The sequence below is a fragment of the Buteo buteo genome, chromosome 17, assembly GCF_964188355.1.
Source record: "Buteo buteo chromosome 17, bButBut1.hap1.1, whole genome shotgun sequence".
In the NCBI taxonomy this organism is placed as follows: domain Eukaryota; kingdom Metazoa; phylum Chordata; class Aves; order Accipitriformes; family Accipitridae; genus Buteo; species Buteo buteo.
Genome location: NC_134187.1, coordinates 5,441,011 through 5,462,226, shown reverse-complemented (window position 1 = coordinate 5,462,226; position 21,216 = coordinate 5,441,011). Strand labels below are relative to the sequence as shown.

The 21,216-nt window shown below is 40.9% G+C and overlaps 2 protein-coding genes across 2 annotated transcripts in view; both read right to left on the bottom strand.

Annotated features, from left to right (window-relative positions):
• CDC5L (cell division cycle 5 like) overlaps positions 1-12,927 on the bottom strand; it is a 35,197-nt gene extending 22,270 nt beyond the window's left edge. The window contains exons 1-10 of the mRNA XM_075048975.1: positions 12,773-12,927; positions 10,576-10,679; positions 8,900-9,061; positions 7,902-8,029; positions 6,943-7,042; positions 6,480-6,698; positions 5,207-5,351; positions 4,894-5,082; positions 3,278-3,426; positions 495-657 (exon numbers count right to left, since the gene is read on the bottom strand). Of these exons, the coding sequence (XP_074905076.1) occupies positions 495-657; positions 3,278-3,426; positions 4,894-5,082; positions 5,207-5,351; positions 6,480-6,698; positions 6,943-7,042; positions 7,902-8,029; positions 8,900-9,061; positions 10,576-10,679; positions 12,773-12,817 (1,404 nt within the window). The 5' untranslated portion in view covers positions 12,818-12,927. The remainder of the gene's footprint in view (positions 1-494; positions 658-3,277; positions 3,427-4,893; positions 5,083-5,206; positions 5,352-6,479; positions 6,699-6,942; positions 7,043-7,901; positions 8,030-8,899; positions 9,062-10,575; positions 10,680-12,772) is intronic.
• Positions 12,928-15,410: 2,483 nt separating this feature from the next.
• LOC142040766 (uncharacterized) lies at positions 15,411-20,267 on the bottom strand. Its single transcript, XM_075048974.1, has 3 exons — positions 20,149-20,267; positions 19,279-19,911; positions 15,411-18,604 (listed from the first exon to the last, which is right to left on the bottom strand). The coding sequence occupies exons 1-3, from the start codon at positions 20,189-20,191 to the stop codon at positions 15,954-15,956; spliced, it is 3,327 nt and encodes a 1,108-aa protein (XP_074905075.1). The 5' UTR covers positions 20,192-20,267; the 3' UTR covers positions 15,411-15,953.
• Positions 20,268-21,216: the final 949 nt, after the last annotated feature.

Genomic DNA, 21,216 nt, shown 5'->3' with positions numbered 1-21,216 from the left:
GATGAAAGAATCTGGATGGGACTCAGATTACTGGATATCTCAAAACCAAGTGCTCCTAATGGCAAAAATTAAACTCCTTTAGCTCAATGTTGTCAACACGACAGACTGATGAAAAGGTCCTGCAGGTAAATCGGGAAGCCAAGATGACGAGGGATTTGAGGGCTGCACAGGATTGCAAGAAAAACGAATCTTTGCTCCAGATATATTTCCTGCTCAGCTTCAAAGATACAAGTAGGACTGAAACTTAACTATGTCTTCTTTGACAAATAGCTTTAGAGTGCTTTTACTGAGCACACTGAAAGCCAGTCTAAGTGACAAGATTTCTGTTCTTTCAAATAAAGATTTGATTTATCAGGTGATGAGTACAGACCTGTAGACAAGTGGTAGAAATAACACTTGATTTTATTGTAAAATAAAATTCTGTTCAGGAGATGAGAACTAAAGATCCTGAAAATTAATAAGAGCATTGGTTCCTCTTCTTAAGTACTTCTTACCATTTGTTTTGCATAAGATGGGTCACTGTAATCTGCCATTCCCTCTTCTGGGTTGATGTTCAATTTATCACGCAGTGGAGTTCTACCAGGAGTTGTACCAACCACAGGTTTAGGAGTTAGTCCTCCACGAGGAGTTAAGCCTTCTGGTCCATGAGAAGGTGTTCTAGAGAAAGTGCAGATACAGTAATTTATTTTTTTCCCTAAAGAGCTCTACTTACAAAGTCGGAACGCTACAAAAAGTTACATAAATACTGTTAATAAATTCAATCTAGATTTTCTTCCTGGGAGTCAGTGAAACTATAATATGCAATTAGAAGAATCAAAAAAATAAATTGTTTAAACCTGTCAAGGTGTAACCAAGGACCTGTCAAGCTGAAATCTAGGCACATCATTATGTTAAGAGAAGCTTCAGGAGCTACATCAACACAAACTCCCACTGCTACTTTTGAGAGAAGAGATTATCCAATCACCAGGCACTATTCTGGGATACAGTCATCAGGATTTAATTGCAAGCTCTGATTTCCCTACCACCTGTGGCAAGTCATTCACTCTGAATTCATCTGGCTTAACAGCTGTCCCATCTTACAATTGAATGAATCACTCTGAAGATGCCTCTTTGCTTTCACTGATTATTGAAGGAGTAATTACATTACAATAATTACTTTTAAGCACTTAAGATTAGGCAAGACAGATTAAGTTTTAAGATTCTGTGGGCCTCAGTTGTTTTTCCTCTAGACTGGGAAGAAATATCGTTCTCTATCCCAATAACCTACTACATGAAAGGTGTGCAGACGTTGTCTTGGATATAGTCACAAGTTTTCTGTTGCCAACTTATAATGAGGTTTCACATAGTGATGATATAATACTAAACTGTTAAGACACTGTTAAGTGTCTCGAAGAAAGGGGAAAAAGAAGGGAAAGAAGGGGAAAAGCTTTTAGAGAAAAGCCTACATTATGGTACTCATCTATGCTTATGTAAATATTTTCAGACAGTAATAACAAGTTATGTGCTGTAGACAATAACCCTGGCAGAGACAGACTGGACAAGATGATTAAATACATCATTTCCACTACTAGTTACTGTAATTCTGTAGTGTCAGTAAGATGACATAGTGGTGGACAAACACAATTGTATATAAGGCCTGACACACACTACTGGTCCTCTTTTAAAGGGATACAACAGTGTCTTATTTACTGGGTATGTCTGTGAGAGGCAAGTGATACTTTCCTCTTGCTTGAGGCTGTTCACGGATTTTTATGAACTCTCATTTAGGACAACAAATACAAGCAAAATGAAACACCCGCAAAAAACTAGAAAAATTAATTTTTATGTTTTCAAATGAATGTTTCATAGGATATATTTACTTTGTTGATTACTAGCAGAATTAGTTGTTTCTTCTGAAAACTCAGCATAAAATTTCCAAGTAAGCGTGTTGTTTTTTTCTAGTTGTCTCAGTTCCATGCAGCATTTAAAACCCTATTACAATTTTCAACTTAATACCTTTTAATAAAATTCTTATAACTAGGATGTGGAAAAAACCCCAACAAAACAAAAAACCTAATGCAAGGCAACAACCTTCATAAAAATCTTACAAATTTCATACCATCATAGGGTAAAAAAGGTGTACTAAATCTAAATATTTGCTCTTTTGGTCTAAATAAGATGATGGCTCTGCTTCATTGCTCTGCCTCCTTAAAAAGTTACAGCTTCCCTTTGTTTTATTTTTAACCACTTAATGGATTTTTTTTTTCCTCTCTGCTCAAGGTCTTTCACACTGATACAGCATTTCTGCATGCAAGCCAAGTTGATACATAGGTACCATATTTACATGTGCAAATCTGAACTTCAGAAGTTAAAAAAACACCACCACCACCAAAAAATAAAACCCGAACAAACAACAAAATTAGAATGTCCTTACATTTTTTAATATAAAATAACCCAAGTGAACAGCCAGATCACTCCAGGCCAAACTCTACATTTGTTCTGCACCGCACTGACGCCAACAGATCTCCAGAAAAGGATTCGTTTATGTAGATCCAATTAAAAGAGCAGGGCTTTTGCACACAGCTTTTAAACAACAAAATAAAGCTGCTTTTGAAAAGCTGCCATAAAGGTCCCTTTTATTGCATTCTCCACTTTTCCTACTAACATGATACAAGTAAAATTAGAACCTAAGTTGAAAAAATTGACAGACAAAATGTACCAAGTAATATTTTCTAGCTGTATGGTATTTGGCATTTGTGGGATATATATTTATTCAGGACTCACTGTAAGAGTTAAACCAGCAATTCCATACTATTTAGATTGGCAATATAAGAAATATTTTATTTTGGATATATACGGCTTATAAAATATTTACTCCAGCTTTTCAAAAATTCAGTGTGGGTTTGGCTAAGGGACCTCCCACACCTTCGACTCAGAGGTAATACTTTGGAAAGGCTAGGATCCACATACAGAATGACACTCCATCTTACTATTTATACTGCTGTATTACTTCAGTATAATTTATATTGCTCCAGACCACAGAAGACCTCATTTTGGACCAAAACTCCAGTGAGCTATACACTGTACAGGTATAGATGAAGATGGCATGGCTGAACTTGTGAAAGACACAGAGAATGAGAAAGTTGTACAAGAGGGCTTGAAATAAAAGCAAGTTAAAATTTGTTTTGAAGCACTGATGATAACCTACTATTTCACACGTTGCAATCTGCTCCCTCCACCCACCTCCACTAGATACATGCCCAGCCAAGTACCCATGAGAAAAAAGAGCCTGCTTTACCTGAAGGGTGTGGAAAGCACAGTATTTGGAGTCTGAACAACCTGTTTCTGTGGTGTTACCCCCGAAAAGTCACTTTCATGCAAGGGAGTGTTAAGACCTCCTTTCAGGGGGGTATCCACATTTGTGAGAGCCATCAAATTCTGGGCTTCCTGTATAAGAGGCAACACATGCAGTACATCACCAAGACTTTCACAGTCACACTCTACTATACGTGTTTAACAGATTCAGTAGCAGTAAGAACAGCTCAAGAGTTATTTGAATATCAACCAGTTTGCGGAAAATGTTTAACACTTAATTTTTAACACCCATACACTAGTATTTACAAACCCTACTGTTCCACTGAAAGGGATCATTTCCTTGAAATCTTCATCTCCAGTAAAACATATTATAAATTGGAGTTGCAAAAATGAGTGGGTTACTTAATGTTTCAAATTCCTTCAGTTTGCTAGACTCCAAAAACCTCCAAGATTTATTAGTGACTGAATACTCAAGTCATCCTAAGGATCCTCATTTTCAGAGGGAACAACACACTTGCACTCTGAAATCCAACATGAATGAAGCTTATCCAAATTGCACTTCAAAATGAATGTTCCAAAAGAGATGGTTGCTATTCAGATTTTTGGTCCATGACTCAACTGGGGCTTTTATGAATAGCCTTCTATTTTTTATTTTTCCTTTTTACAACAAAGAATTAAGGCACTCTGAAAATGAGCTGAGATAATGAACTACTGCATGTAGCAATTATCTTCACAGAAGACTACTAATCCATCTACAGAACTGTGTATATTCATAATACTATGACATATGTGATGTCAGAGTACTCCATTTGAAGGTGAATGTGACCGTTCCTGCAAACACTGCACAGAGACTTAGGTCACAATCTGTAGAGTCAGGAACTTTTTCTTTTCTCCTATCATGAAACTGTTGAAATACAGCTCACTCTCAACACAGCGGGGTTTTTTTGTTTTGTTTTGGGGTGGGGTTTTGTTTGTTTTACACACTAGCTGCACTGATTACATTTAGGCATTTCCTCACACTCAACAAAACATTACCCAACACCACCAGTTTTTGAAAGAACCCAGACATTCACACAGTCAGTGTAACACAACTGCAATTCAGAGGTTGCAAAGGTTAAGTTTTTTAACAATCTTTGTCTTAAGTGGTTTTAAGCCAATAAAGAACTTGGAAAATATTCTTGCATTGTTGCAGTTAATTACTTCTTGTTTTCTGAAATAAAAGGTGAACAGCAAAACTAAGTAGGAAACACATAAAAGACATTGTTTTAAGGACATGAACACCACATACATCTTTGATGCTGAGAGGTACACAAGACAAGGAGAAATTATAAAAGACACCAGGAGAATGGTTAATGCTAAAAGTTGCACACAATACATAATAATTAAAAAAAAAAAGTATCATAGCATTCTGAAGCATGTTGACAACTGATCAGACAGAAATGGATCTCCTTCTATGCCTTTCAGTACCTCCTGGAGATCACGTGTCAGTTCAAGTCCCAGTACCACACATAATCTAAGAAATGTTTCTATGGTGCTTACACCTATTCAGTTGACCACTGCACTAGAACTAAAAGCCCATTCTGTACATTTATACTCTACCTGCAGGATCCTGTCTTGTGCTGCCGGAGTTTTGGGAGTCCTTAGTGCTATGCTGTTGTTGGTCACATTATATTCAGACAGAAGAGTGCTGGAAGCTGAGTTTGTAATTCCAGATTCCTCAGCAGTCTGGCGTGCAATCTCACTTGCCTGGCCTACTTTTACAACTTCTTCAAGTTCTGTATCAGATATCTTTAAAAGAGAAAATTCCATGGCGTAGTGAGATAAAATACAACCACAAGATTCACTTGATAAAACAGAAATCATTGATTGGCATTGGCCTTACAAGTTGCTTATTGATCAATGAACAGCTTACCTGAGGAGCTGGAAGCACTAGTTTACTTCTTTTTTTGGTAAATTCTGACACGCCACTGGTCTGTAGAATAGCTGAAGGCAAGTCTGACTCTTTTTTCCGTTTCATATGTTGTTTGTCTTTTTTGCGCTCTCTTCCCTCCCTTTCACTGTCATTATGGATAACAGAATCATTTTAGAACACTCAGAACATCTACAAAGTAAAACAAACAAGCAAAAAGCCTGTGCCCTAATTAAAAGTTGGATATGCTGAAATAAGACATGTTGCAGGAAGAGTGAACCACCCTGTGGTGCAGATGTTAAGTGATGAGATATGGTCTGCAGATCTTGCAGCAGAACCTACAACAAAGCAGTGTAATGCTTCTAAACTGTAGAATTAGGCAACAGGTGGTTGCTTCAGCTACAATCAACAGGGTCACTGGAGCAAGAAGAAAATGTCAGTCCAAGAATTCAGATAGCAACAATCAGAGGATGTGAACAGTCCCTTTTTCTCCAGCAGCTGCTAAAGGAAGACAAACAATTTCTGTGGGATATGGAAAGCAATTTCTCTTCAGCATTTATTAAAATGGTATTTTCTTCAAACAGCAATGGAGTCAGCCTGTGAAATCACAAGCTTCAGTTTGAAGCTCCTGCCAGACCCTCTGAACTAACAGCCATACAAAAAGAATCAATTAGATCACAAGCTAATAAAGCAAATCAATTAGATCACAAGCTAATAAAATGTAGTACTGGACCTACTCTCTCAGTAAAAAGCAGTTGGCAGAAGTAGTGGGAAATGCAATAGTACCATTAAATATGTACCATACTGCTCATGATGAAGATGGGCATTTAATTTCTCACCTGCATGTTTTGGGATTTTTTTGGGGGAGGGAAAGAAATCAACCATTTAAGGAAATTCTACTTAAGAACAATTCCATCAAAAGTAATACAACAACAAGTAAAATCTACTCCCGTAAGCAAAGGACTGCAAATACACAAGCAAATCTACTGCTAAAAGAAGATGTACCTCAAAAAACTTAAGATTTCAATTTAAAGAGCAAGAATGTGCATGAGGAACTTTATTCTCATGGAAAAGAGGTCAACTAGACCTTTTAGAAACATAAAAAATACAGGAGACTGAAAAGGCAGAAGCAACCTGCACTTGTATCTGTTCCATGGAAAATACAACTCCTGACCTCATTATATTTCAGACATTTCCAGGACTTAACACTCAGATACATATATGGTGGGTTTTTTTCCAAGTACACTGTTCCCTCCTTAGTTAAACACACACTTACGATCTTAATTCTCCATCCAGGTCTTGCTGACGTAGCTTCCTGAAATCTGCATCCAGGGACTGGTAGTTTTCCTCTGATGTATCATAAAAACCAGGGGCAGGCTTCTTTTCGAATGGGATTTCTGCATTATAATCCACACCTCTCTTCTTTTTTCTTTTCTTCTGGATCTCAATTCCAGCAGCCCGAAGTTCTCGTCTTTTCTGGAGAGCAGCAAGCCGTCTAAGGAAAAGGTAATACTATGTGATTTAAAGTGCATACCTATAGGTGGTTCCTGTATCCTAAGATCTGATACTACTTTTTTCAGTTGCTGCTGTGACATCTATACAAGAATGAAGGTCTTGTCACAAATGACTATCAAAAAGTCCGATTCTGCAATGACTTAAGGCTGTGCCTGACTTTATGCATTGTAAATGCTCCAGTCAATAAAAGCAGTCCCAATATATGAAACTAAGCATGGGCTTACCTAGCTTCTTCCAACTGCTTCTCTCTTGCTTTTCTTTTGGCCTTCTTTCCCTGTGTATTAGCCAGACGAGCTCTAGCTTCAGACAGCATTTCAAGTTCATCTACAAGAGTGCAGATAAATACAGCTATGAATTTGCACTTAAAGGATGGGAATAAGGGAAAAAGTGACATTAAGATCAGAAAGCAATCTTTAAAAGCTGAATGAATCAGTGCTTTTACAAGCATTCTGAATGATCACTAAATTAGTTTTCTCCAAGTTGCTCCAATGTATTTTATAAATCATTGCCCAGATGAAATGAATACTTTAAGGAAAAATCCCTAATGTTGAAAATAATTCAACTAATTTCTACAGTAAATCAAAACATCTATAGAAAGAGGCAAACTGACCACACTAAGGAAAATATAATTTCATTTACATCTTCATAAGATTGTACTGTATTATAGAACTTGTTAATTTCATTTACATCCAGATTCAAGAGTGCTACGCTTGTGTACCTGTGACTATTCAAAAACACCATTGCTCCACTCATGGAATTTTAGCAATGTTCATTTTTAGTTCAATATATTGCTATGTGCAAGGAAAAAAGCTGTGTAGTCCTCCTGTGCTTCAGCAGGGATTCATCTGGGAAGTATGAGCCGATGGAAGAAGACTAAGAATAAGAAATAAGAATGAAATAAGAATGCAAACAAGCAGAGCAGTTGTCAAAGCAAAGAACAGACAGTCATGGCAAGAGATGACAAAGACAGATGAAAAGCAGGAAACAAACCAAGAAAAGGAAAAGAAAACTGGAAAAGTATAACTGACTGGCCAGATGCAGAAATAAGACAAAACCTGTAAGAAAAAAATGTTGGGGGGAGTGAGGGGGAGACAAAACAAACCCAGGGTACAGAGGCTGTGTAAAAAGAAAAAACAAAGAAATCAGATTTCTGTCAAAAGCGGTAAACAAACTCATATCTTACCTTCATCCATGTCAATAGGATCTGGCCTGGCTGGTTTGGTTTCTGGATTTGGATCAATTTCTCCAGGTTTAAGTTTCCGAGGATCGTCAGCAGTTTCTTCCTCATTGTCTCTCTGAGCAGCTTTGTCCCTAAAAACACATTGTACGTACACATCACAACTGGCTCTTTGTTTTCCTCCACGCTCATAATAATCATCCCTTAAACACCCCAAAGACTGATCAAAAAAGTAACTTTGTACTATGTATCATACATTAAACTTGTTATACAAGTACTACAAAAAAGATGAATGTGGTACAGTTACATAATCTTATATTAGACAAGATAAAGAAGCCAACATAGTATTACATTACAACAATAAAATACTATATAAAATACAATATTGACAAAGCTAATAGTAGAGAACTCTCCTTGGGTAATATTTAACAGTAAGGACAAGAATTCAAGCAGTGTGAGAAAAAGAACAATCGAATGTTTCCCATTATACTCAACCAATCACACCAGAATTAAGAGAGCTCACACGGGAAAAGGGCACTTTCCTTCTCTTCTCATGGCCTAACAAAAACCGCTGTAGCATACAGAGATGATGGTTGCACATTCAGCTGTTTCAACAACATGTGTTTTATGTCTACATGTCTGTCTTTTTTATTCTCTCTCCCACACTCACTCATACCGATCAGCCAGTCAAAAAATACCCAAATAAACCTTAAACGGAAGCCCACAGAAAGTATCAATCTTGACACTCCTCTAGCGAGAATGAGGAGAAGCAAGAAAATATACACCTATTGCTACTCAAGCCTGCTCTCCCAAGTTTCAGGAGCTGCTTCTTTCAAGCTAGACACGTTGACAGAAAAGAAACAGTCCTTAAGGGCTTGCTTACAAAAGGACTTAGTCAACTTGAAACCACCGTACTTCAGAACCACAGGAGAAGGAAATTACACATCTATACAACAAACTCTGCAGATGTTCCTGGTATGCACTAGAGTAAAACAGTAACTCACAGCAGAAATTCATAGTGTTCCAAACACTGTGCAGCAGTTCTCCCAATAATGGGGGCAATGGTCCTCCACTGGGTTGGCATGAGCTTGGCCAGGTGCAACAGTTTCTCCTCCTCTTCCCGTGACCACTCTGTCTTTTTGATGCTCGGGTCTAGCCACTCATACCTGTTAAAAAGTGAAAAAAATAAGGACGATAGAGCCAAGCTATCCACATTTGTCTTGAATTAATTCAGAACAGTGTTTACCCAAATCATCACACTGAGATTTCAAAATATTGTCATGCAAATTTAATACAGGTTTTTTTCTGTACAAAAGGATGTTACTCCAGAGTATTTTTATGACATATGTATTGGACCTTTAAAATGTGTTATTTATCCACCACTCTTCATACAGTTATTGCCTCTCCTTCCTTTCCACATCTCTATTCTGGCAAAGTAAGGAGCCACAAAATTAATCCAGAAAAGGAAAAGTAAAAATTGCAACAACCTAACGTACCAGAAATGGTAGATTTGTTTTGACTGGATCCTTCAGCATTTATCTTACTAATCTTTAACTGTGCCAGTGCTGTCACCTTTATACAGAATTATTCTAATAAATATGTGCAGTTCAGTACTCAAGAAATCAAATCTGATTCTCAGATTCATACTGCATGCATTTGCAGAAGTTTTAAAATTCTATTTTTTTATATAAAGTGAAATTCCACAGTGCAATTTCTAAACATTTATCCTCAAGCCAAACTCTTATTATGAAAAATCAGAAAATTATCTGTAAGAGAGATTAATATATGTGCTGGTTTGGGCTGGGATAGAGTTAATTTTCCTCACAGTAGCTAGTATGGGGCTACATTTTGGATTTGTGCTGGAGATGGTGTTGATAACACAGGGATGTTTTCGTTACTGCTGAGCAGTGTTTACCCAGGGCCAAGGCCTTTTCTGCTCCTCACCCTGTCCCACCATGAGTAGACTGAGGGGGCACAAGAAGTTGGGAGGGGACACAGCTGGGACAGCTGACCCCAACTGACCAAAGGGATATTCCAGACCATATGACATCATGATCAGCATATAAAGCTGGGGGAAGAAGAAGGAAAGGAGGATGTTTGGAGTGATGCCGCTTGTTTTCCCAAGTCACTGCGTAATGGAGCCTTGCTTTCCTGGAGATGGCTGAACACCTGCCTGCCGATGGGAAGTAGCGAATGAATTCCTTGTTTTGCTCTGCTTGCATGCACGGCTTTTGCTTTAGTTATTAAACTGTCTTTACCTCAACCCACGATTTTTCTCACTTTTACCCTTCCAATTCTCTTCCCCATTCCACTGAGGGGGAGTGAGCGAGCAGCTGTGTGGTGCTTAGCTGCTGGCTAGGGTTAAACCACAACAATATCTTACAATATTACTTCATTGTTAATACTCACTGATTAAAAATGTGTAAATATGGGGAAAAAATCATGTACACAATTTTAAGTGATCCTCCATTTGCCAACACTGCAGTCACTGGCAAAGAGAACATTTGGCTACTTTTGTTCAATTACTTTCAAGCAATAGGAATCTGCAATATCCACAATAGCAGGAATGAAAGAATCTTAAAACTATTGTTCCTCTGTAGACATAAATTAATCTGTGGTAATTTCTAAATTCCCACTAATTATGAATCTCATATTCTCAGACCTGGCATTTCTCACTTACCATCTGGCTTTGCACTGTTTTGCTGATTTTCTATGCAATAAAGAAGCAATACGAGACCACTGGTTTTTGCCATATTTCATCACAGCTGCTTTCAGAATTTCATCCTTAAAAAAAAAAAATAAAATACTGTTATGGATCACAAGAACTTGCAAAACAGAAAGTTTGAGCTTAAGCAGAGGAGGACACGGTGGATTTCATCTAATGGGCTGACCCAGTGGAAACAGCACAGCACTGCTACTTCTTTTCCACATTTTATTCTCAAGATGAATGAGGATTTGTATTTCAAAGGCCAATGAAATCAATAACGATTAAATTAAAAATCTTTATTAAATAAGTAAGTTTCCCTTTTATAAGTAAATCTTAATATAAATCACTTTAATGTTCAGAAGGTAACATCCAAAAGTGCTGATGCCACAGCTTATAAACTTCTGGGGGAAAAAAACCCCACCAAAACATAATGGATTCAGCTTGGGAAGCAGGTTGTTCGTATACATCAAAGTGTGCACTGAGATTTCACCAAAAGCTAGAAGTCCTATCAACTGTCTGTCAATCCATCCACCAATTCCTCTCTTCCCTCCCCCCCAGATAAATGGGTTCATTATTTCTGGTTTCCTCACAGGCCAGAAAGTGGTATTTTAAATGCATCAAAGCTATTCTCGCAGCCTTGTCAAACACAGATGTTCCTCTTCTGTATCCAATAAGTACTTGTAGTTGTGTTCAGAATCTGTTCAGCTGTACTGTGCAGATGCTACTCATCAAGGACAGATACTCTGTCTAGCACAGACATCTCTCAGAGCACACAGCAGCTTTAAATGTAAGCTGATGATGAATTCTGGCTTGAGCTGCTGCAGGAAACAATTAATGTAATTTCTATTAAAAAATAAATAATAAATCCTCTCAGTTTTTTAAATTTACTTGGTGTTATATGGCATACAGTAGCAATACTGATGACATTAGCATACTTTTTTGCAAGTAATTGGTCATTTTACAAATGACCTGATATCAAGTGGTTCCACTTTCTGTATTTTTAATGTTGTACGTATAATCAAAATGTTAATCAAAAGAACAGCATCAAAGAGAGATAATTCATCTCTGGTACACAAGAACTGGTGAAACAATGATCTATTTAACGCACTGCGGTTTCTCTTAATAGCCACCAAAATTAGTCAATTATGGAAGACCATAGGAATGGGGTAAGCACACAGTGGTTCTTCCTATCCTCTGCTGGCCCCAATTTAGCTGCCTCCTGGCACATAGCCGATATGTCACAAGTGGTTAAAAGCACATATAGCACACAGTACATTTACCTTCTATTGTTCTTTTCTCACTGCTTTCTGGAACTACATACATGCCTAGCATTCACAGTATACAGTGGCAGAGTTCTGGATTTTACACAGTGTTGGGTACATCCTTTTGCTTTAAACATGTATCTAACAAAACTGACATCCTTGATTTCTTGTGTTGTTATTTTTCTTTTCACCATCACTTGCAGTTCTGAAAGCACGCGATGGCAAAAATGGGAGAGTGGGGTGGGGTTTTTTGCTCTTTTTTTTGAACAGCACATAAATTTCTGTGTAGGAAACACTTCAAGCTGCAGATGAAGAGCCCATACCCATCTTCACCATTTCCACATTTGGAAGAGTCTTCAAGGGCAAGAGATTCCAGCTCCCTCATACCCCTAGGGAACAAGAACCCCGCCTATGCAGTGTAAGACACACTCCAGCCTGCAAAAGGGACATCTCCGAGGACAACACGGCCCACACAACCCCTCCAGCTGCTGTGGCGACAGTTTCTCCAGGGGGAAGGGACACGACAGGCGCAGGGGCTGAGCCTCCTGCGCTCCCCAGCACACAGCCCTCAGGAGAAACACCACCGATCTGTGACCTCTGCCCACTAGGGCAGGGGGCGAGGAGGAAGCTCCAGGCTACTGAGGAACCAAGCCCACCAGAACCCACAGCGGCCCGCAGACACCTAGCCCTCCACATGCCCCACTACTGAGGGCCCGGGAAGATCCCAGTCTCCCCAGTTACAAGACGCCCCACTCCATGAGGGCCCCGCGCATGCGCACTACGACCCCTCCACCAGCGCCTGCGCACTAGCGCAGGACACCCCCCACCTCCCCCCCCCCCCCCCCCGCCGCCCGCCGCTGAGGGCCGAGCGCTTGGGGCTCGGGGGATTAAAGCGATCGGAGTCGTACCTCGGTGTTCCGCCACACACCGCCTTTAATCATAATCCGCGGCATCTTGGCGGCGAAGGGGCTGGAAGTCGCGCAGAGAAAAAGCGGTGGGAGGAAGGGGACGCCGCTCGCCTCAGCGGGGCCGGCCCACAGCCCGCGCAGGCGCCCTGGGCGGGAAAGGCGCGCGCTCTGCGCAGGCGCACGGGGGATACGGGGACGGGCGCGCAGGGGAGGGGCGGCACGGCCGGCGCAGGCGCACAGGGGCGAAGGGGGGGGGCGGCTGGCTGCTCTGCGCAGGCGCGGGCGATGCGCCTCGTCGGACGGGGAGGTGGGGGGCGCTTTGCTCTATCGCCCCCTGTGGGCCGGAGGTGCGCACGGCGGAGGGACCCTCTTAAAAGGATGAACTCGAGGATTCATTAAATTCTGTCAAATTCCCCCAGGGACACGAATGGGGAAGGAAGGGGACGGCAGAAGAGAATCAGATTTCACCAACGTTACATTTATGGCGTGCTTTGTTAATATGAGAAAAAACGTGCATTTACTCTAGCCCAAATAGAAACTGAGGTGGTAGCATATAGTAACATACAGTAAAGTAAAAAAAAAAAAATTGTATTTCCTTTCTTCTGTTTCAGATAAATCTGGTTGGTGGTTAACCATATTGCAGCATGGTCTGATTCACCTATACCCATTCACTTCACCCCGTGTTTAACTTTTATTCACTTATTTAGTAGATGCACGGCAGATGAAATGACACCTATTTGCTTAAGTTGTTTGTCATTAGTGTGATTTCCTACTACATTTTACTGTTTGGTCCAAATTCATAAAGTAAATTAAGGAAGCTTTTTTGGTTGAAAAAGAAAGCTTCACGGTATGATTTAGGAAAGGCTTTGATTTTTGTTAAAACTCTGCAAGAATAAAAAATATTACACCTTTTGCTAGCAAAAAAAAAAATCAAGAACAGCCTGTGCCCTTATTTTAAAACAAGTATGCCTTTACATTTAAATTCCTCTGACTTGGCAGACTGAGAATCACTTCCAATCCCCAAAAGTGCAATGCATTGCATAAGGAACAGAGAGGAACCTCATGAGTTATCAAATACTATTTTTATTAGAGGCAATCACCTGGAATAATTATATTTACAAACTCATCAAGCTCCAGCTTAAAAATGTCTTCTGTTGTTCTTTCTTACAACTAAAAGAAACTTATGCTGTTTACAAACTCTTTTAAAAATGTCCTTCAATTAATTTATCCCCCTTAAATGGAGCTCCCTTTTTCCTCATTGTACACCATACTTGTAAACAATCATTCTCCATCAGATTTAGCTTTCCTTGTCTCTGATATATAGGCTTACAATCCTCTTCACCATTTCTGTTTCCTCTTTGTACCTGTTCTTTTGAATTTTTCTTCAAATGACCAGAATTGTACAGTAATGCAGATAAAAATTCCTCCATGCTTGTGTAACGCTGTTGTTATTTCGCATAAGTGCTTTTCTTTATTCATATCAGGATAATGTTCTTTCTCACAACTCTATCAGGCAGTTAGCTCAATCATTCCAAGATCTGAATCACTCATTCCCAAGCAACGACTTCCCAGCTTGTAGTAAAGACATCTGTAACTACCAGGGTTCAGTCACAGACACTTACTTGTCTGATTTCACTGCAGCTAGAAAGAACTAGATCACTTAAATACCTTTGCTGATCTGGCCTTAAATACATGCATCCACTCTCGAGTTCAATCCACTCCTGGAAAATTGCGTTCCAAATCACAGAATGGCTGTGGGACATCTGGGGGTCACCTGGTCCAAAGCCCTGCTCAAGCAGAACCACCCAGAGCCAGCTGCCCAGGACCATGTCCAGACGGCTTTTGAACATCTCCAAGGAGGGAGACTCCACCACCTCTCTGGGAAACTGATTCCAACCTGGCTCCTACGTTACCAGAAAGCCTCTCAAGATATTATCTGTATTTATAAAGAAAAGCATACATTTGAGAGCAGTAAAAAAGCAGTGGTAGTTGCATGTTTATATTCTCTAAATTAAGCTATAGGTTTACTCAGCTGTTTCATGGACTGAACCGTAACATTAGGGGACAGTTAGCACCAGCCCTTTGCTGTTGTTTTTCTTCACACAAGAGGGTAACACTGCTGTTATCAATACCACTGAGGGTATTATAGTCAGTGATGTCCACACAAGAGTTTCTAGCACCATATACCTCTGTAAAACAAGCAAAGATTTATCTAGATTTGAATATAAAGTGGAAGAAGCACCCATCCGCCCTCACCATACCAGGTTAACAACTGCTGGTTGGCATGAGTGGTCCTTATACATGCTATTTTAGATGCACAGTAAACCTCTAAAAAAATAAATTTTACAGTTCAAGATACTGCCAAGTTTTCAACCTAAGTAGTATTTGCAGTATATCAGCAAGTGGTTAAATTGAAGTTCTCTGAAAAGTATGATGTTGTCTATTTTAAGAAACAAAGAACACAGAAACTACCAGCCTGAGAAAGATGAGGCATTTCATACTAGATTAACATTAGACATTTACATAAAATTGAAGATCAATTTAAGGATTCTCAGTATCATAAAATACCTGATTAAGGACAATATTACCATTTCTGTCAGACTACTCAAAGAATTAGCAAAAGTACAGACAAAATAACTGCCTAATAAACCTTTTATATATACACACATATAGAAAACATTTTCATATCCCAATTATCCAGTGATGACAAAAATCTTTTGTTTCTGTAATTTTGTGAGATACTATTTTTTTTTCTGTTTCAAGTATTGCAGGAGAACCTGGGAGTAGGGAATGCAACCATCAGCAGATGGGAGGTAACATTAAGCTTCCCAACACACTGAAAATTTTTAAATGAGAAGTTATTACTATAAATTATAATGTGCACTTCCTTCCCTCCCTTTAAACATTCTTTCAGTCAGACAAGGGGTTTTTAACTGATTTTTACAAGAAATAAGTGGCAGAGAGTAGCCATTTAAACTGGTAACATCAGCCAAATCGTAAATGAAGCTCTGAGAAGAATCTGGAGTAAACCAGTACCCTGAGTTTCACTCTCCAGACCAAAACACTGGATGCGTCCATCACCAGCCATCGTTCTAGGGACAGCAGGGGAATGTAAAGCAATAAACAAATTCAGGACATGCAAACCTCCCCAGAACTGAGTGCCAGCTTGCAATTCCCAAACTTACATTCCAAGCCTATGATGCTGCTTATGCTTTTCCAAAAGCTTTCTGGTAGGCAGCATCACATTACAGTTTACACACTTGTACTTTTTTTTGTGTGTTTTTACGTGCTTTTGGAAAGCACGTTTATCTACCGTAGAAAATTTACACCTTCTGCAGTGCAACTTTAAATGAGTCAGTAAGTGGCGTTTCAGGTGGCTAGATGTGCGGAAAGCAACAGCGCACTGACTGCACTTGAATGGCTTCTCCCCTGTATGAATTCTCAAGTGTGGCTTCAAGTTACCATTGTGGGCTGTGGAATAGCCACACTCTTCACACGTGTACGTTTTGACAGGTAGCTGCTTTTGATTGTAGAGACAGCCAGTAGATGAGCTTTCCTCACAACAGTGTGAAGCCAGATGCTGTTTCAAGGACAGCCATTTGTTTGTTGAATAGTCGCAGTTCCTGCACTTGAGATGCTCCATATTAAAATGGGTGACCCTGTGTCTTTTCAGGTGACTGGAAGTACGAAACTTCTTCTGACAAACACTGCAGCTGTAAGGTTTCTCACCTGTGTGAGTTCTTACATGTAGTTCAAGGTTGCTTAAAACGTACGTAGTGTACTCACACTCTGCACACTGATAGAACCGTGGCTGACTTTGTGCTAGCAAATCATTTTCTTTGCCCCACTGGACATCTGGCTGTATTCCACAGACTTCTGAACCAAGCAAGGAATGCACACTGGTTGAACCTTCTGAGGAACCAAAATCTCCTTCTGGACACAGGCCTACATGGATTTCATGATGCAATTCAAGATTCTCTAAATGGCTATCTGCATAGAGGCAATGGCCAAACTCGTATCCATTCTTTATATGAATAAGGCTGTGTTTCTGCAAATGGTTTGATGTTTTAAATGTCTTATTGCATTCTTTACATGCATATAGCCTTTCATCTCTATGCATTTTTAGGTGCAGCTTAAAGTCGCTATGAACAGCAGTAGCATAACTGCAGTGTTGGCACTTGTACGTTTTGAATGCAGACAAACTGGAAGGCCACGTATCCCTTAAGTTTTCCACAAATTCATTATATGCATCATCATCTTGATCTTGTGAATCAGAGGCCTTGGAGTTGAAGAGAGGTTCCTCTTTGCAAATGACAGTGTCCATTTTGTATGAATTCAGAGGAACTTCTGATCTATTCCCAGCAATACGTAAACTGTCACTTCCATGGCTGTTTTCAGGGAATTTCTTCCCAGAGCACATTTTCTTACTGCCCTGCACATCACCTGCCTGCTCAAAGTCTACTCCTGAAGCCAGCATCCCCCCACTGAGACAATCATTTTCTTTACCAGAAAGAGACAGAGAAACATGATCCTGGGAATCACTGCCAACTTTGCATATTTTGCTTTTAAGATGTTCATTGCTCTGACTCGTATAACCATTAGCAGTAGCCTTAAGCTGTTCATGGAATTTCTTATGAAAACTTAGATGTCCTCTAGTGTAAAACACTACGTTACACTCATCACATGTATAACTCTTTAAAGGTCTTTGAGTTCTCTTTCTTTCACTTATGGCATCAAGCTGCTGCCCTTGGCATGCTTCTTTGCCTGCATGTAATCTTCTGTGTCTCTTTAACCCAGTGGTGCTTGTGAATGCTGACTGGCAAAACTCACAGGAATATGGTTTAGCCCCTGTGTGTATGTAGCTATGCCTTACCATGCTTGCAAAATATAATGACAAAAAGGTGCAAAACCTGCACTGGTACAGCTTATACCCAGCATGCCAGTACATGTGATTTAACAGATAGGATAAGCTAATGCAGGAGTAATCACATTGAGGACACTGGTAAGGTGGTCTCTCTTTATGTCCCTTCATGTGATGAATAAAAACTCTAGGATTTGATGAAGCAAACAAACAAAGTTTGCAGGAAAAAGTAACCGGAACACCCAGAGGTGTAAAGTCCCTTTCAATTTTGATGAAAAATTTCTCGTATTTACTTTCTTTTTTCTTGGTGTCAGATTTTCTTTCTTTAGATCTCTGCCTAGCTTTTCTTGCATTTATTCTATTTCTTCTTGCCTTCTGCAATCTAGTCATTTTCTTATGAAATTTAAGGTGATTCTTAAGGTTGGCAGAAAAGAAAAAGGTTCTTTTACAAAAGCAGCATTTATGTATTTTCTTATCTTTATGAGCTGAATAAACATGCTTCTTTAGATGTGCGCTGCATTTATATACAGAACTACAAAACCTGCACTTCAATCTTTCATGCTTATTTATAGAACAAGATGCTTTAGAAAAAGGTTTGATGGTCACACTATTATTTAGCCACGCTAAACCTGTCTGTTGGCTTTGGAATTCCTTTGGGTCTTCATGAGAAGAAACAACATTTTGTTGCCGATACCTTTTTTTAGGAAATGGTGTTAATGTCTTATAAATATGCTCTCCAGTAGTATTTGCTTCAGCAGAAGTAGAAGCTTTCATGTCTGGTTTCCCTACATCTTTTAGCAGTTCTTCTGAAGTCAAAGAACATCTATTAAGAAATGGAGCAGAACACGTATAACTAAGTTTTCGTTCTTCTTTCAAGCCACGTTCCAAAAGAGAAGTCAGAATTATATCTTCAAATTTGCTTCTCTTTCTGTTATTAGCTTCATTGTCTCCATTCTCCAAAGAATCAGGATCTACAGGGGGATAAGAAATCACACATGTGACATTTCATACAATCACCAATGTTCATGATATTGGTAGTAATAATCCCAAATTATCTGATGACCTGCTTGCTTTTCACTCCTTTTACTTCCTTAATATCTTCCTATGTCCACTTCTTTCCTAATATCTTTCTCCATGCTTCCCACCCCAACATTTAAATAATGTTTTAAGAGAAGAAATCCTGGTTAGAAGCCTCCTCCTATCCACTTCCTCTTTTCACTCAAAGCTCTGAATTTCACAGGACAACACTGCATCCCTTACGGTTTTTAATGAAACAACTTTATGCCAGAATTCCTCTGAAAGTACTGTTACCTAACTTTGCTAGGGGTCCATTCTCACAAGTATGATATTCCTTCTGCCTTTTTTTTTTTTCAGATAGTTTTCCCTAATGAAAGGCCACCCTTTTGCAAACTGCAGCAGAATGAAACAGCACCAATTTATTGCAGTTTCACAGGAGTCTGTGAAAGAAATAAGCACACTCCAGCCAATATTCTCCTTCTGCTGCATACGACATTAGTCTATGTTGAAATGCTTACTGTAAAATAAACAGCTTTAGCATTCTTCCTATACACTTTCCTACCCATCTCAAAAACTTGAAATGTACCAGATTTCTTAAACTCTTGCACTAGTCTTATTAAGAAGTTACCTTCCATTTCAACAATTGTCTCCATCTCCTTGTGGATCTCTGGTTGTTCCTCTCGACCACCGTCAGAAAGAACACTTGCAACACTAACAAGTTCCTCTTCATGTCTGGATATCGCTGCCACGGTCAACTGTCTGCTTGTCTTAATGGTCTCATCTCTACCCTCGTTGCCAGCAGAAGAAAGGAGAGGAGGAATCTTCTGAAAGCCGTCATCACCATCACCTTCTTTTCCGTCACTGGTTTCAGTTATCTCTGTAAGCTCTGTTCTGCAAGACGATGTAGGCAACACATAATTTTGACTATATTTATCCTTGCCTGCATCACACCAATCACTTAAAGGTGACTTTGATCCATTACACCCACTCTCAGCAACCCATTTTTCTTCAGAGTATTCCGTATGACTATCCTTATTTGAAGCAGTTTTGTTTTCTTCCCAAACACTTAAACTGTTCCTGTCATTTGAAGGCGTCACATTATTTTTCAGGAAAACGCCACTGTTCAAGTTAACCTCTTGCTCATCGTCGTTCTTCAACTCGGGAAACGACACCGCCTGCTCCTCGGCATCGCCTTGGAGAAAGTCATCATCGCTCAGCACAAGCACGGTGATGGGGAGGACAATTTCAAAGACATCCGACTCTACGGACGGAGAACGAGAGCATTAACACGATTTCCCAAAACACCCGACTCCACCGCAGCCCACCGGCCCCCAGCCGTGCCCGCGCCTCCCCCACTGCGCATGCGCAGGGTCGGGCCTCCGCCTCCGCCACCACCACACCACCCTCACCCCCCCGGTCCCGCTCCCCTCAGCCCCCGCCCGGTCGATCGGACGGTCGGAGCCCCGCGGGCTCCCTACTCAGGGAAACGGGCACCTACCGTTACCGTCCGCCGGCTCCCACGTCCCCTGCCCCACCGACATCTCCCGGCCCGGGCCCGGCTGGCTGCGCTCGGCAATCCAACACCCTCGGCCGCAGCGGCGTCGCGCATGCGCCGGGCTGGCGCGCATGCGCAAAGGGCGGGGGAGGGCGCTGCCCGCCGCGCAGGTTCGAGGGGGAGGGAGGGTGGGCACGGCTGCCGCCTCCTGATTGGAGGGATCGGCAGGGGGCGTGGCCTGGGAAGGGGGTGGGCGTCCACGTCCCTGAGGGAGCCCGTCGGTAGCGCTGAGTCATCTGGGTGTCAGCGGGTTTAGGTGGTTTAAAACCGGGTTTAATCCCCCATTATCTGGACCGGAATACCCCAGCCGTGGGCAGGGAGGGGTTTTCAAAAGCTCTGTAAAATCGATTCCCGTTTTAAGCTAAAACCGGAAGATAAGGTAGCTCACCCACCGGGCGGCGGAGGGCTCGGGCCTGTGGGTGCCCCCTGAGCGCTTCTTTGGTTAGGCAGAAATAGGGATGCCTGTGGTGGTCTGGCTGTGGAAACCGGCGTTTCCTTCGGCCCTGCTTCTCGGGAGGGGAGGTGGAGGTCTGAGAGCCTGCAGGGGAGGGGAGGGGCGGTTGCAGAGCAGGCCTGAAGACGTGTTTGCTGGGTGAGGATGGGGAGCTGCGAGGTCTCCAGCTTACCCAGACGGCTGTTTACATAGATAGTGTGGACAATCCCTCAGAGGTGGCTTCAGGAGTTGAGGAATGATTGCTGGAAGTGACTTATCGATACGTTCCCTCGCCCTCTTAAGGGGGGGCAAACCTCCAGTGTGGAATGCAGGGGATATGCAAGTAATCTGTTCCATAATAATTCCCTAACCCACATAACCTGCAACCTTAGATGTTAGCAGCGCCAAGGCAGCTTGGTATGCTGACTCTAAGAGAAGCAACACGGGGGGTGGAGCGGAGTGGAGACACCACAGCTGGGCTCTGTGATATTGCTGCAGGGATAGGGAACAAGATAGGAACAAGAACGGTAGGTCCCTGCATTGAATCCACTGAAGCAAGGAGGTGAAATAATGGGAGT